This window comes from Eufriesea mexicana, unplaced genomic scaffold (assembly GCF_001483705.2).
Source record: "Eufriesea mexicana isolate 0111107269 unplaced genomic scaffold, ASM148370v2 scaffold11618, whole genome shotgun sequence".
Taxonomy (NCBI): Eukaryota; Metazoa; Arthropoda; class Insecta; order Hymenoptera; family Apidae; genus Eufriesea; species Eufriesea mexicana.
In genome coordinates, this window is record NW_016919224.1 from 27,379 (window position 1) to 43,076 (window position 15,698).

Below are 15,698 nucleotides of genomic sequence, written 5' to 3' on the forward strand. Positions count from 1 at the left end.
ATCTACCACAGCTCTATAAGTACTCAAAATTTAAACTTATGCCTTTGAACAATCCAAACTCTCAACCATCGCTCCACCAAAACAACTGAAAAATCTAATTATCCTCAAGAAAGACCCAAAAGTTTTACCTAACCTGTCAACGACTCAATAACTCATTTACCACAGCTCTATAAGTACTTAAAACTTAAACTTATCCCTTTGAACAATCCAAACTTTCAACCATTACTCCTACAAAACTAAATAACTCAACCACTCTCAAGAAAGACCCAAAAGTCCCACCTAACCTTTCAAAGACTCAATAACTCATCTACCACAGCTCTATAAGTACTTGAAACTTAAATTTATCCCTTTGAACAATCCAAACTTTCAACCATCGCTCCACCAAAACAACTGAAAAATCCAATTACCCTCGAGGAGGACCTAAAAGTCTAACCTAACCTGTAAACGACTCAAAAAATCAACTACTACCCTTATAAAAGTACTCAAAGCTTAAATTTTATCCCTTTGAACAATCCAAACTTTCAACCATTACGCCTACAAAACTAAATAACTCAACCATTCTCAAGAAAGACCAAAAAGTCCTACCTAACCTGTCAAAAACTCAATAACTCATCTACCACAGCTCTATAAGTATTTAAAACTTAAACTTATCCCTTTGAACAATCCAAACTCTCAACCATCGCTCCACCAAAACAACTGAAAAATCCAATTACCCTCGAGGAGGACCTAAAAGTCTAACCTAACCTGTAAACGACTCAAAAAATCAACTACTACCCTTATAAAAGTACTCAAAGCTTAAATTTTATCCCTTTGAACAATCCAAACTTTCAACCATTACGCCTACAAAACTAAATAACTCAACCACTCTCAAGAAAGACCCAAAAGTCCCACCTAACCTGTCAAAAACTCAATAACTCATCTACCACAGCTCTATAAGTACTTGAAACTTAAATTTATCCCTTTGAACAATCCAAACTCTCAACCATCGCCCCACCAAAACAACTGAAAAATCTAATTACCATTGAGGAAGACCCAAAGTCCAACCTAACCTACTAACGACTCAAAAAATCAACTACCACCCTTATAAAAGTACTCAAAATTTAAATTTATCCCTTTGAACAATCCAAACTTTTAACCATCACTCCCGTAAAACTAAATAACCTAACCACCCTCGAGAACGACTCAAAAGTCCTTATCCAAAGCAACCTTTGCTAACAACCCAAAACCCTAGCCATCGCTTCTTCGAAGCAACCCAAAAATCCAATCACTCGATCACCAAAGCCGACCCAGAACTTCAACCAAATCCCACCCGTGAATCTTTCAACCCATCCCAAAAATTCAATCACCCGCTCACCAAGGACAAGCCGAAACTGCAACCAAAACCCCCCATCGGTGATCCCTTCGAGCGAAGCCAAAACACAGGACTGCCAACGAAGCACACGCTCGCCAATGGCCGCGACCACGCTCGATGGACGCCTGATAGCACGAAGGCTTAACGAACCGAAAAGAGCATCCCTTAAATCGTGGATCCGGTGGCGCGACAGGGCGGGGTCGTTGCCGATCGAAAGCGTATCGGGCCGGCGGTATCGGGGCCGCGAAACAAAAACCACGTCCGAAGGTTAAGGGCTGCTGCGAGGGCGAGGGCGCGCTCACCGTTACCCGCGAAATCGCTGTTCCGTACACACACGCGCGCACCCACGCACACCGCCGCGTCCCCGTGGCGGCCCACGTAAAAGTCACGTGGCACGCGACCGCCGCCAATCAATATCGAGCCAACGCGGGGTGTGTGCGTTCACAGGGCGGCAGTGAAAGGCGGCGGAGCACTGCGAGCCAGTGCGTCCGCGGCCGTCAACCACACCTTGTCGGGGAAGCTAGCTCGCGAGAGACACGCGCGCGCGCACACACACATACACACACCTTCGCAGCGCTACCCGTCGTCGTCGTTCGACCGGTCGTTTCGCTTTCGACGCGGTCTGCCTGTTGCGACACGGCTCACTCGTCGAGGGAAGGATCCCAAGTGGAAGGTACGACGCAGGACGTCTGGGGTTCAAGGTATCTAAGTTGATGAGGTGCACTCGGGGAAGGTTTTGTTGTTCGAAAGAGGCACGGAGCTTGGTGAGTCTGCATTCTCAATTTGGGCATTCAGCATGGATGTCATCGTGAAGTCAAGTTAATGGTCGTAGCATATCAGACCCTAAGCTTTGAGGTAAGATATGAGCAAGTCTCGTTGTAGAGGAACGAGGAGACTCTTGTGGACGCGTTCAAAGGTGAGATTTCGTTTTCAATCTGAGGATTCATCGTGATGATTGGGGGTGTCAGTGGGTCTTCTATTGTTGGCGTTGTAAGGTGTACTTGGATCACCGATTTCTAAGCTTCTATGTTCAAAGTCAGACAGGAGATCGATGAGTTTCTATTTTCCATCTGAAGATTTATCATGGAGGTTGGGTGTTAGTGATTCTCCCGTTGCTTGGAGTTGGGGATGAGGGTTGTATAGTCATAGCGAAGTCACGCTCCTGGTCGTTGGGGGTTGTATCCCAAGTGCAAGGTACGAGGTAAGGCTAGTCTAGGTTCTTCTCGTGACGGGATAATTGGGAGACGCGAGGATCAGGGTTAGAGGGCTGGACTCCGAAGGAACGCGGAGGATTCTCGTTACGAGGTCTATTTAGACCCCTGGGTTTTGTAGTTTCGGGCAGAATACTGGGCACTTTGTACTCCTATTTTACGGTTTTATGTCGAGGACTCGGAGAGGACTTAGGAGAGTCAGATCAGAATTAGAACGAAGTTGCTGACAGGGTATCTGCAAGACCAAGTCCCTTCATCTGCTACGTCTAGTTGCTGCTCGTTTGGCGAGTCTATTTTAGGAGACTTCTCTGGTGTTTCCTGTTTTAGACAGACCTAAACAGTTGTCTAACTTGGCGCTATCTTATGGATATTCGGAAATGACGTGAAATCCAGAAGAGAATAGGTTTTCCAGTGAAAACGATATACGTAGAAGCTAACCCCGTGTGCAGTAAATCAAGAGGATGAGTAGAGATCTCGAAGACAAATCCACTTTGTGGCGTGTACAATCTCTGGGAAGACATGTCTCCTGAAAAGTCGCTTATTCCAAACCAGACCTCTTGGAAACCTACCCTAAATCCTGACTTCTATTTCAAAACTTGGACCAAGTCATCGGCTAAAGTTTGACAACCTCAGAAATCCATATCTCTCCTCATATACGCGCAAAAATCAGCCTGTCTATCTATCAACCAGACCTCGTGGAGATCCAATCTTACCTCTGAGCAGATAGAAAATCCTTCTAAAAGCTTGCGATTCGAAAGGCCGAGTCAAATCCATCAGGTAAAACCTGGCACCTGCAAAGTCTCATCCGCGAATCCCATTCGACATCCAATTATTCACCGCAAACCGTAGCCTGTCTAACCAACCCTCGGCGCAGCACTTGTGCAGAAAAATGCGAAACGCAAACCAAGACCAGACTGCCGTGGCTCGATAACTGCCGGGACTCAGACTTTCCCAAGCAACGAGATAAACCAACAAAAACCAGTCGGGAGAAGTTTGAACTCCTCTCGCGCCGACCATTGAGACCGCAACCCCATAGACGTCTCCCGTTCCACCAGACGGAACAGTGGAAATTCCAGCCTGGCGTCGTGCTCAAAGAATTGAAGAATATTCAAAGCTACTTTCTCGGGACCACTCGATGGCCGCGGGCTGGCTTCTTTGTGACTCTCCCTCTCTCTCTCTCTCTCTCTCTCTGTTTCGCAGACGCGGTTCTCCGCGTCGGGGATTTTTTCCCAGAGGACTGCTCGACTTTCCTGGAGGAAAAGAGGGGAAAAAATGGAAAAACGGGAGAAAGATGGAAAGGCGTGCACACGTCTGTGTCTGGGTGGTGGGAACCGGGAGCTTAATGGTGGTCGAGTGTTTTCGAGGAGGAGCGTAGGTGAAAGTGGAGAGGTGCGTGGCAGCTCCGGCGGCGTTCTCTAGCGGATATCGAGCGATCGAGGCGTCGTGTGAATTTTTTAGATCGGGCCTTTTTTGACGGCCACAGGTCGGAAACGTGTCCGCCGGTTTATCTACGGCTGCCAGACACGCCGCTCGTGCCGCTGTCACGCCGGCTGCAATATTAAACGAAGCTGCGTGATGCTGTTTCGCTCGCTCGCGCGCGAGGGTGGTTCAGACGGCGGGGCGTTTCGAATCCGCCACTCTGCCCGCGTGAAATTCTCTCCCACTCCCTCGCTATCTCCGACAGCCGCTGCGGATGCCCTGGTATCCTCTAGCCTCGCGTGTTTATTTCATTCCCGAGTTTTCTTTCCTCCTTTTCTTGCTGGGGTAGATGATGCAGCATTTTGGGGGATTATGATGAATATTTTATTTTTATTGCATCGGGTTCTGCTGGTAATTCGTGGAAATTTTTTTTACCATAACGCGTCTCATGTTGAGTTTGATGGGATGCTGGGTCGATGATTATGGATCACTATATGGGATATTGTTGTTTATTTTATTTAACGGTTTTATAGGGTATGAGGTAGAGGTCTTTGGGGGATTATGATAAATATTTTATTGGATTAGTTTATATTGTAATTCATGGACATTTTTTTACCATAAACCTTCTAATGGGATGTTGGATTGATGATTTTGAATGACTATATTGTTGTTTATTTCATTTAATGGTTTTATAAGGTAGGTGGAGGTCTTTGAAGGATTATGATAAATATTTTATTGGATTAGGCTGTATTGTAATTTATGGAAATTTTTTTACCATAATGACAGGATGATAGGTTAATAATTTTGAATGACTATATGGGATATCGTTGTTTAATGGTTCTGAAGGGTAGGTAGATAAGGTCTTTGGGGGATTATGATGAATATTTTATTGGACTGGATTGTGTTGGTAATTTGTGGAAATTTTTTTACCATAAAGCTTCTGATGTTACTATACTTCTGATGGGATGCTGGGTTGATGAGTTTGGATAACTATATGGGACATTGTTGTTTATTTCGTTTAATGGTTTTGAAGGGTAGATTCAAGAGGTCTTTAGGGGATTATGATGAATAAAATATTATATTGGGTTGTGTTGGTATGATTATGGGAATTTTTTTTTGTTATTAAGTTTCTGATGGGATGCTGAATTGATGATTTTTGGTGACTATTGAATATTGTTGTTTGCGTAGGAGAGATGAAACAGGATTTTGGTAGATTATGATGAGTATTTTAATGGACTAGGTTATTCTGGTATGATTATGGGAATTTTTTTATCATGAAGCTACTGATGATAGTGATATCTTTTTTGTTTGAATCGATTTTATTGGATATGGAAAAAGCCATGGAAATTTTGGATAATTTGATCCGATTGAAATGGGTATATGGATTCATTTGTTTGTGGATGCTATATAAATATCTTGGTTTTGATTTTTTATATATTTGTTGAATTTGTTGGAATCGTGTTAAATAGGTATGTAAGATTTTGTTGATTGTGAAGGATTTTTGGAAATTATTTGAGGTTTCTTGAGGTCAATATATTTCTATATGAATTTTGCCAATTTAACACAAATTGTAGAAATTTTTGAACTTTTGAAATTAAAATTTTTGGATTTTGGATGGATGTATATGTAAGTGGTTCTTTGTAAATGTAAATATTTTCATTTGAGTTTTATGTGTATTCCAAGATTTTATTAATTATGCAGGATTGTGATAATTTTTTAATAAAGATACATTGAAATAGGTAATTTTCATGCACATGGGTTTGCTCATTTGCATATACTATTTTCCTTCTTATTTTCTCTATATTCCAAGGTCTTGACGCGGTTATGTAAGATAACGAGTGAAAAATGGGATATATTTCTTTGCGTATTGCTAGAGTTTTTAGAAGTTTGTAGATAAATGGTATATATCGGCGAATTTTCGTGTTCCGTGGCAGTAACGAGCACACTTGCCTGGCTAGGACCATAGTTAACAGAACGTATTCCCATTATGTAAATTACTTGAGGAAGATAAAATCTATGATTCATGGGGGAACGACAGATGATCACGTTTCGACTACAGAAAATTTTAAGTACTTTAAAGAATCATTAAAATCAGAATTTCTTTTATTATCTTTTACTCGCATACTCGAGCAACATTCTGCTCTTAAGTATAACGAGTACCACATTAACTAGTTTTATGAACCTGTTACAATTGTTACAATATTTACATTCCTGTTATATTAAATTTCTGAAATTCTTTACCTTTTGCCAAAAAATATGGCGAGTTATGAATCATGGCAATTAAAAATCAATTCATAATATATTAAAAATCAAAATTAATTGAATTACATATATGAAAAATTACAAAATTTTGCTATTTTCTTCCATGTCTAACTCCTGATATAAAAATGTTAAATTTTTACAATTTTTATTCACATTATTCACAAAGTATGTATTATACAATTATAATACCCTAATTTTCAAAGTTTTTCCCATTCACAGTGCAAATAAACAACATAATTCGAATACCCAAACTTCCAAGATATTTTCTATAAGAATACTAAATTTTTCCAATTTTCAACCACTTCATCACAACACAAGTAAACACCGCAATTTGTGTACTCAAATTATCAAAGTTTCCTATATAAAACTATCATTCATAATACAAACATCATTTTACTCAAACTGCCAAGATATTACCAAAAAATTCATCAAATTTTTCCAATTCTCAACCATTTCATCACAACACAAGTAAACACCGCAATTCGTGGACACAAATTTTCAAAATTTCCTATATAAAACTATCCAAATTTTGCAATTCTCACCTACTTAAAAATTGATCAAATTTTTCCAATTCTCAACCATTTCATCACAACACAAGTAAACACCGCAATTTGTGGACACAAATTTTCAAAATTTCCTATATAAAACTATCCAAATTTTGCAATTCTCACCTACTTCATTCATAATACAAGCAATCGACATAATTCGAGTACCCAAACTGTCAACACATTCCCAAAAAATTTACCAAATTTTTCCAATTTTCAACAACCTCGTCACAATTCAAATAAATGACGCAAATTGTGTATTCAAATTTTCAAAATTTCCTGTATAAATCTATCAGAATTTTGCAATCCTTATCTACATTACTCATAATACAAACACTCGACATAATTCGAATACTCAAATTGTGAAGATATTACCAAAAATTTACCAAATTTTTCCAATTCTTCACCACCTCATCACAATACAAGTAAACGACGTAATTTCTGTACAAAATTTTCAAAATTTTGCAATTGCCATATACATTATTTATAATACCATCAATCGATATAATTCGAATACTCAAATTGCCAAGATATTACCAAAAATTTACCAAATTTTTCCAATTCTCCACCACCTCATCACAATACAAGTAAACGACGTAATTTCTGTACAAAATTTTCAAAATTTTTCAATTGCCACATACATCATTTATAATACCATCAATCGATATAATTCGAATACTCAAATTGCCAAGATATTACCAAAAAATTTACCAAATTTTCCAATTCTGAGCAATCTCTCGTCACAACACGAGCCTACGAATCTTCTAGCCATGTCGCTCTTGTTTCGAGCAAACCATACGACTGCACGCTCGCGATGACGTGGTTTCCTCGTGGAAATGCAGGCGGTAGACACAGCACGCCGAAGCGTGTGGGCTCGTTCGAAGCGGATTCGGTGAGTCACGCGCCTTTATTTCCGAACGTGCATCCCCATCGTCGCCGGGAAGTCGAGTACGAAATGATTATAACGAGACGCTGAAACTCGATTTCGCCCGTACTCCCGGTCACACGTCGCAGCGGACCGGAAGTCGTTTGCTCGCGGTTTCCGTGGCGCATTCACGATGATACCTAGACGCCGAACCTATTGCATCTACTTTTACCCGAATTTCCACGAAATCTGGTTATTTTAGAAAATAGGCATCGAGTAATTCACGAGTGAAATGTGTCGTTGAGGAAATTAGAATATTAGAGGATTCCTTAGAAAATTGTGTAATTCCGATACTTGTTTACAATTATTTTAGTAGTTCTATATTCAAATTCCTTCTTTTTTCATGAAATAGGGAGGGGGTATAAATTAAAATTGTTTGATGGATTTCTTATTTGAAAAATATTATTTTACTATATGTTTTTAAATTTTTGTAGATAGTTTTGAAGTGATTCCTTGTTCGAAATTATTATTTTATTGGATTTCCTTAAATTTTTCTAAATAATCTGAAGTGATTTATTATTTTCAAATTGTTATTTTATTATAGCTTTCTCAATTTTTATAGATACTTTTGATTCTTTGTTTTGAAATTATTATTTTATTGTACTTTTTTAAAGTTTTGTGTATAATCTTGAAGGGGATATTGGAATTATTATTGGAAAGATAGGAGGTTTGTTTTCAAGCGAAAAATATGACGGGAATAGCTCGCTGTCATGTTTTTTCATTTACAGACGGATAATTGACAAGGGACTGAAGAAGATGGACCTAAAAGGGCGAGTTGCCCTGGTGACGGGCGCCGCTTCCGGTATCGGTAAATCCTGTGCCGTGGAATTATTGAATAAAGGCGCGATGGTAAGTAAAGAAAAGAAAAAATTCTATTTCTAAACTCGAAGAATAAATTAAAATCGGGGTAGAGGAAATATTTTTAAAGAATCCAAAATTTTCTCTCATATTTTTATTCATTTATTTATTTTCATTTTATTACTTTTTCTTTCCCCTTTCTTTAACTGTTTAAACAAAAATACCTGCGCAATTATTTTCCTCAGAAGCTGCAAAATTCTTTCAAAAAATCTTTTCACGAAGAAAAATGTAAACAGAAAACTTCTCTTAAGGAAATTAAAAAATTTCAAAATTTTCTTTTAAAGAATTTAAAAAATTCTAAAATTTTGTCCTAAAGCTATTAAATAATTGCAAAATATTCTCTCAAAGAAATTAGAAAATTCTAAAATCTTCGTTAAAATAAATTTTAGAATTTCAAAAATTCCTAAGTTTCCATTCTATCTTTTCTCACAAAACTTTCACAAAATTCGATTAATAATGGTTCAACGAGGAAAAAAGAAGATGAAATAGTTGAGATAAAAGGGAGAATATCGAGGGAGAAGGGTGATGTTTTCAACGAGGGTGCAATGAAATCTTTACAGCGCAATTTTCATTAAACAAAGTGGCGTTGATACGGGTTTACCCCATAGCACGTAGTACCTATAAAAAGAGCAGTATTAATAGAGGACTAAGGAGAACCTGGAGAGGATGTAGTTATATTTCGCGAAACCTCCTTAAGGATACAACCTTGACTTAGTATATCGTTCCATGAATGTTTCAGTGCTCGAAAATATCCGGATTATATTTAGATCGCTCCCCATCGTAGAAGAAGCTTTATCTCATTTTCTGACCGACTTCCATGCAACAATATTTTCATATTAACGACAGCCATCACGCGTTTTTATCGTGCATTGCGTGCGAAAAATAATTGCGTCCAGACATCAAAGAAATTTCTACCCCCATAACCTTTTACGAATATCTTCCTTAATGAAAAATTCATGAACAATTAACAAGAAAATGAAGAAATTACGAGTTGCTAAAACAATAATTAATTTCACATTTTTGACACTAGAATTTTTATATCAATATCTCTATTTGGAAAAGGGGGAACAAAGTTATCAGAAAATTTTAAACTAAGGATTGCTGAAATACAAATTAATTTTACATCTTTGACACTAGAATTTTTATATGAACATCTTTATTTGGTAAAGAGGGGAACAAAGTTATGAGAAAATTCCAAACTAGGAGTTGCTGAAATACAAATTAATTTTACATCTTTGACACTAGAATTTTTATATGAATATCTTTATTTGGAAAAGAGGGGAACAAAGTTATGAGAAAATGCCAAACTAGGAGTTGCTGAAATACTTATTAATTTTGCATTTTTGATACTAGAATTTTTATATGAACATTTCTATATGAGAAAGGGGGAACAAAGTTATCAGAAAATTCCAAACTAGGGGTTGCTGGAATACAAATTAATTTGACATCTTTGAGATTAGAATTTTTATGTGAACATCTTTATCTGGAAAAGAGGGGAAGAAAGTTAAGGAATTGCTAAAATAGTAATTTATTTTTAAATAAATCCCCATAAAAGATAAAGTGTAGAGGGTTATTAGAAAATTGAAAAGTTTGGGGTTGTGGTATTATTGATCTTGCATTTTTAGTAGCTTCCATTAAGGCAGTTGGGAAGAGTGATCAGAAAATTGAGACACTGAGGGTTGTTGGAGCCTTAATTAATCTTGCATTTTTAACTCCAGAGTTGTGATAGACGTTTCCTATTAAGAAAAGTGGAGGAATGATCAGGAAATTGGAAAGTTGAGATTGAAATTTTAGTTCCCCTTATATTTTTACATCTGGAAATACCAGAGAAATTAAAATACGAGATTTCAAATTCTTCTATCATCTTTGAGAACCTATAGCTTTTTGGCAAAATTAATTTTTAGAACTTCAGAAAGTTTTTTCCCATAACTAGAGGCCTGGTACTTACATTGGCGTACCATTTCGGCAAAAAGATACTGAAAACATCTGTAGCACAGCGTATCCCAGAGAAAAATACAAGAGAAACTATAGAAAACACAATTTCACCATAACACAATTATTTTGGAAAATTTCACCCTGTAAAAAATTGCAAAAATTAAAATTAAATTAAATTATAATGGATTCCGATTTTATTTAGTGGTAATAAAATCAGTATTTCCTCCAAATTATTTTGGAAAATTTCACCCTGTAGAAAATTGCAAAAATTAAAATTAAATTAAGTTATAATGAATTCCGATTTTATTTCGTGGTAATAAAATCAGTATTTCTTCAAAATTTCATTTATTATTTTTCGTAAATATTAGTATTGCTGTAACTGGCTGCTATAGTATACATAAACCATAAAATATATATACTAAGTGCAAAAGTTTAATTTTCTCTTTTATTAATCTGCAAACTTTATATTCTATGTAATTGTAAATTGTGTACGCATTATTATTAACGTGTAATTATGGTTCTAGAATTAAATGGGAAAAATAACTTTTCTCTGTAATAAATATTTGTTTAAATTTCGCGTTTGCTATGTATATTTATATTTATGTTTACACACAGGTGTCTATATGCGACATAAACGCGGAAGAGGGCGAGAAACTGGCGGAAGCTTTGTCCACGGAATACGGAAAGGATTGTGTAATCTTCTGTCACTGTGACGTTACAGACTACTCGCAGTTCGAGGGTAAAGATTCACGAATTTACTACAATTTATTTACATTATATAATTATGTTAATATCAACATTATTATCATTACATATCTCGTAAATTTTATTTTAAAAATTAAATTACGCGATAATACTCTGTGGACAATGAAGTATAATAAATTTTACTATATTCTTATACCATAAATTTTCAATAATAGAAATTTTAATTGTAATATAATTGTAATATATTATACAATCTCATATAATATTTTACTATTACATTTATAATATAATACAATTATAATATGTAAGAATTAATATAAATTCATTATCCACAGTGCACTCGCATGAGTGAATTTTTAAAATAAAATTTACGAGACACCATATATACCTAACTCTGGAAATAATAATACTTATTAATAATATTAACGATACTTACAAACGCGAATTACATTGTTATAATACAATAATAATTTAATTAATTTGTTGCAATATAATATGTAAGAATTTATTATGATACAATTCATTATACATTTTATTTTAAAAATTCAATTACGCAATAGTACTCTGTGGACAATGAAGTATAATAAATTTTACTATATTCTCATACCATAAATTTTCAATAATAGAAATTTTAATTGTAATATAATTGTAATATATTGTACAATCTCATATAATATTTTACTATTACATTTATAATATAATACAATTATAATATGTAAGAATTAATATAAATTCATTATCCACAGTGCACTCGCATGAGTGAATTTTTAAAATAAAATTTACGAGACACCATATATACCTAACTCTGGAAATAATAATACTTATTAATAATATTAACGATACTTACAAACGCGAATTACATTGTTATAATACAATAATAATTTAATTAATTTGTTGCAATATAATATGTAAGAATTTATTATGATACAATTCATTATACATTTTATTTTAAAAATTCAATTACGCAATAGTACTCTGTGGACAATGAAGTATAATAAATTTTACTATATTCTCATACCATAAATTTTCAATAATAGAAATTTTAATTGTAATATAATTGTAATATATTGTACAATCTCATATAATATTTTACTATTACATTTATAATATAATACAATTATAATATGTAAGAATTAATATAAATTCATTATCCACAGTGCACTCGCATGAGTGAATTTTTAAAATAAAATTTACGAGACACCATATATACCTAACTCTGGAAATAATAATACTTATTAATAATATTAACGATACTTACAAACGCGAATTACATTGTTATAATACAATAATAATTTAATTAATTTGTTGCAATATAATATGTAAGAATTTATTATGATACAATTCATTATACATTTTATTTTAAAAATTCAATTACGCAATAGACTCGATTTTTAATGGTATACTAATCGATTTGCATATGCAGAATCGTTTCGAACGACGTTCTCCACATTTGGCCACATCGACATCGTCGTTAACAACGCAGGAATCATGAACGATCGGTTCTGGGAACTGGAAGTCGACATCAACGTCGTGAGTATTTATCTCCAACGCTTTCCCAGCGAATTCTCGGCTCCCTTTTAATTTCCTGATTTATCTGCACGCGGTCTTTGTTGAAATTATTGCAGAATGGCGTGATCCGCGGGACTTTGCTCGCGCAGCGATTTATGGGAACGGACAGGGGCGGCCAGGGTGGAACCGTGGTTAATATCGGAAGCAATGCCGGCATAAACCCTTATGCCAGTGTTCCAATTTACTCTGCCACCAAGTCGGCAATCGTCAACTTCACCAGAGCCATTGGGGTAAATTAATCGCCGTTCGAAAACCACCCTTACGATTTTTATAAAAGGTCCATTTCTATGCACGAATCGTGGAGTAAATACTTTTATCCGAGAATAAAAGAAATATTTATTCTATAATTTATTTATTTATTCATTTTTCGATCTCAACGTTCGTTTATCTTTTTATTCGTCAATATCAGAAAACATGAAAAGTGCATTTCAAGGACAAGTTAGTCGAGAAAAGCCTGACAAAGTGAAGTATTTAGAAGATTGTTTTATAATTGTTCTGAGCTAAGATGATTTGAATTAAATTTAATTTCGACAGGAATTTTTAAGAAACTCTCAATTTTTCATTAGAGATTTTTTCGGCGGGAAAAGAGAGAAGAGTAGATTGGGAGAATACGGGTTAATGGAAATGACGACGTCGTCTTTCGAATTTGAAAGATCGGAAACCGCGGGATCATGTATTGTTGTCGTTTGCCATAGCACCAATTTCACGTGGACTCAACTGGCGTGAAGGTGATGGCATTGTGTCCAAGTGCGACAGATTATAAATTATTAGGAGACGTCAGTAAACAGCTGCTCTGGGCCCGATACGTAGACGCCTGGATCTGTGACGCTGCCAACATAGTTCCTCAAAGGTAATAAATATGATAATATTTCGATTAATATTTCCAATAACAACCTTAAAATATTGCAAAATTATTTATTTACGAAATGGAAAAATATTCCTGTGAAAATGTATTACTATACATACGCGATTATTTATTATTAAATTATTGGCATTTGCGATATTTTAATTGAAACATTTTAATTGTTAATTGTTTACATCGATATACGAATTTTAATATCGGTATTTGCGTATTTTAGAATCCTCTTTGAAATGGAAAAATATTTTTGTGAGATACGAATGTGTTACGATATTACGTGATTATTTATTATTGAATTCGTGATATTTATATTATTTTAATTATCAGTATTTATGCATTTTAGAATCTTCTTTTAATAACATAATAACATAATTTATAACTGTATAAGATTCTCCGAGAAATTTTAATTATTAGGTTATTTTTAATTAATAGTAAACGATAGCTTGTTTTATCTTGTTTTTTAAACATTGTTGACAAATATGAGGAAAAATATTATTTATTGATAAATTATATATAAATAGGCAGTTACAGCTTTATAAATATGCCAACGATCAATAAGGCACTCGGCTTCAGATCTACCGGGTGACATAAAATTACTGAATATATCCCCTTTCAATGGTCCAGTTAAATCTAATTGCAATCCGAATTATTGAGATATTTAAAAATAACTTCCTACAAATCCAATCGATTTTCACAGAATTTTCAGACACAAAAATTTTAACTAAATATAGAATTCTTTTATAGTGTGCCTATTTTTTAAAATTTCAACAAAATTATTTAATTCTTTAGCTATCTTTTTCAATTCTCCCTGTGAAACGTATCTCTTTACTTCGACACAAATCCTTTATTAATACAATTAGCACGTGCTTTATCGAATTAAAAAAAAATTCACGAAATTTATGAAATATTATTAATATACGTATATCATAAAAGTCTCCATACGAAATTCTGTGAAGATTTTTAAGAAAATAATTTTTCTTTTAAATTTCCAACGAAATTTTTTGAAATATAGCTGTTTTATCAACAATGCAAAATTTTTCAGAGCGGAGCACGTGGCTCAGGCGTTGATCCAGATCCTGGACACAGGCAAGAGCGGAAGTGTGTGGCTGGTGGAGAAGGAACAGCCTCCTCACGAGATCACATTCCAGAAGAACTAAGATCCTGATTGGATCCTCTCTCGCTTGAATACAGATAACTGCCGTACCATAATCGCGATACTGTACCGAGGTTATAATTCACAACCGGCGAAACGTCTCTCTCCCTCTCTCCCTCTCTCTCACTCGATCAATAACACGAAGAAGAAAGGCAGAGGGGAAACAATCGCGTGAAAAAGCGGCTAAAGCTTTCGTACGTGGGTCACTTCCGATTTCACCGGAAACCGCAACAGCTACTCGATGGATCGAGGTGTGAGAGAGCGTGCGAGGACGTGCGGGAACATGATTACGCATTTAGGTTTAGAGGAGCGACAGTCGCTTTACCAAAGATTACGGAAGACAGTTTGTATGGTGAAAACGACCTTTTCTTTGTTCTTATGCGTTCGTATTAAGTCTAAGAGGAACAGCGTCCGTTCAAACAATATGATAATTTAACGCAGGGCCGTACTTATACCTTTGAAGACCCTAGCAAGGTGTTCAAATGAAAAATATTCAATTTTCTTACCATTAGTTTCCATTCAACAATTTATTCCAATGAAACGAAAAGAAAATATTGGCATACACTTATCTAATTTACAGAAAATTTTAAATCGAAAGTCGATGTTTCTATAATAATTTGTTTTAATTAAATAAGAAGAATTTTCATTTTATTTTTCATTTATGAATAGATCTTTTTGTATGTGAAATTTATAAATACGGCCCTGATTAAGCGTGTTCCTCGATGTTCCCATTTTCCTCAATGGATTTTATCTTCCAAGAATTTTAACACGTTAAACGCTGTGCCATTAAAAAATATGTTTGCGCGGTTTTTAAATCATTTTTATCGACACATTGAAGACAAAAATGAGGTTTCCCTTTACAAAACTTCCGAAAGTTCGCGAACAGATTTTTTTTGTATTCACTGT

General features: G+C 35.2%; 1 protein-coding gene across 1 annotated transcript; it reads left to right on the forward strand.

Moving 5' to 3' along the window:
- The first annotated feature begins 1,848 nt into the window (after positions 1-1,848).
- Positions 1,849-15,281, forward strand: LOC108553643 (15-hydroxyprostaglandin dehydrogenase [NAD(+)]). Its single transcript, XM_017908628.1, has 7 exons — positions 1,849-2,024; positions 8,442-8,562; positions 11,122-11,245; positions 12,635-12,741; positions 12,837-13,010; positions 13,476-13,630; positions 14,682-15,281. Exons 2-7 carry the CDS (start codon positions 8,470-8,472, stop codon positions 14,794-14,796), a joined length of 768 nt encoding a protein of 255 aa, XP_017764117.1. The 5' UTR covers positions 1,849-2,024; positions 8,442-8,469; the 3' UTR covers positions 14,797-15,281.
- The last annotated feature ends 417 nt before the right edge of the window (positions 15,282-15,698 follow it).

What these genes read in the sequence shown, in the direction of transcription:
- LOC108553643 (XM_017908628.1), top strand. Translation starts at nt 8,470, where the DNA reads ATGGACCTAAAAGGGCGAGTTGCCCTGGTGACGGGCGCCGCTTCCGGT. An exon ending in TATTGAATAAAGGCGCGATG is followed by an intron (nt 8,563 to 11,121) that starts GTAAGTAAAGAA and finishes GTTTACACACAG; the next exon opens with GTGTCTATATGCGACATAAA. An exon ending in ACTTCACCAGAGCCATTGGG is followed by an intron (nt 13,011 to 13,475) that starts GTAAATTAATCG and finishes CGTTTGCCATAG; the next exon opens with CACCAATTTCACGTGGACTC.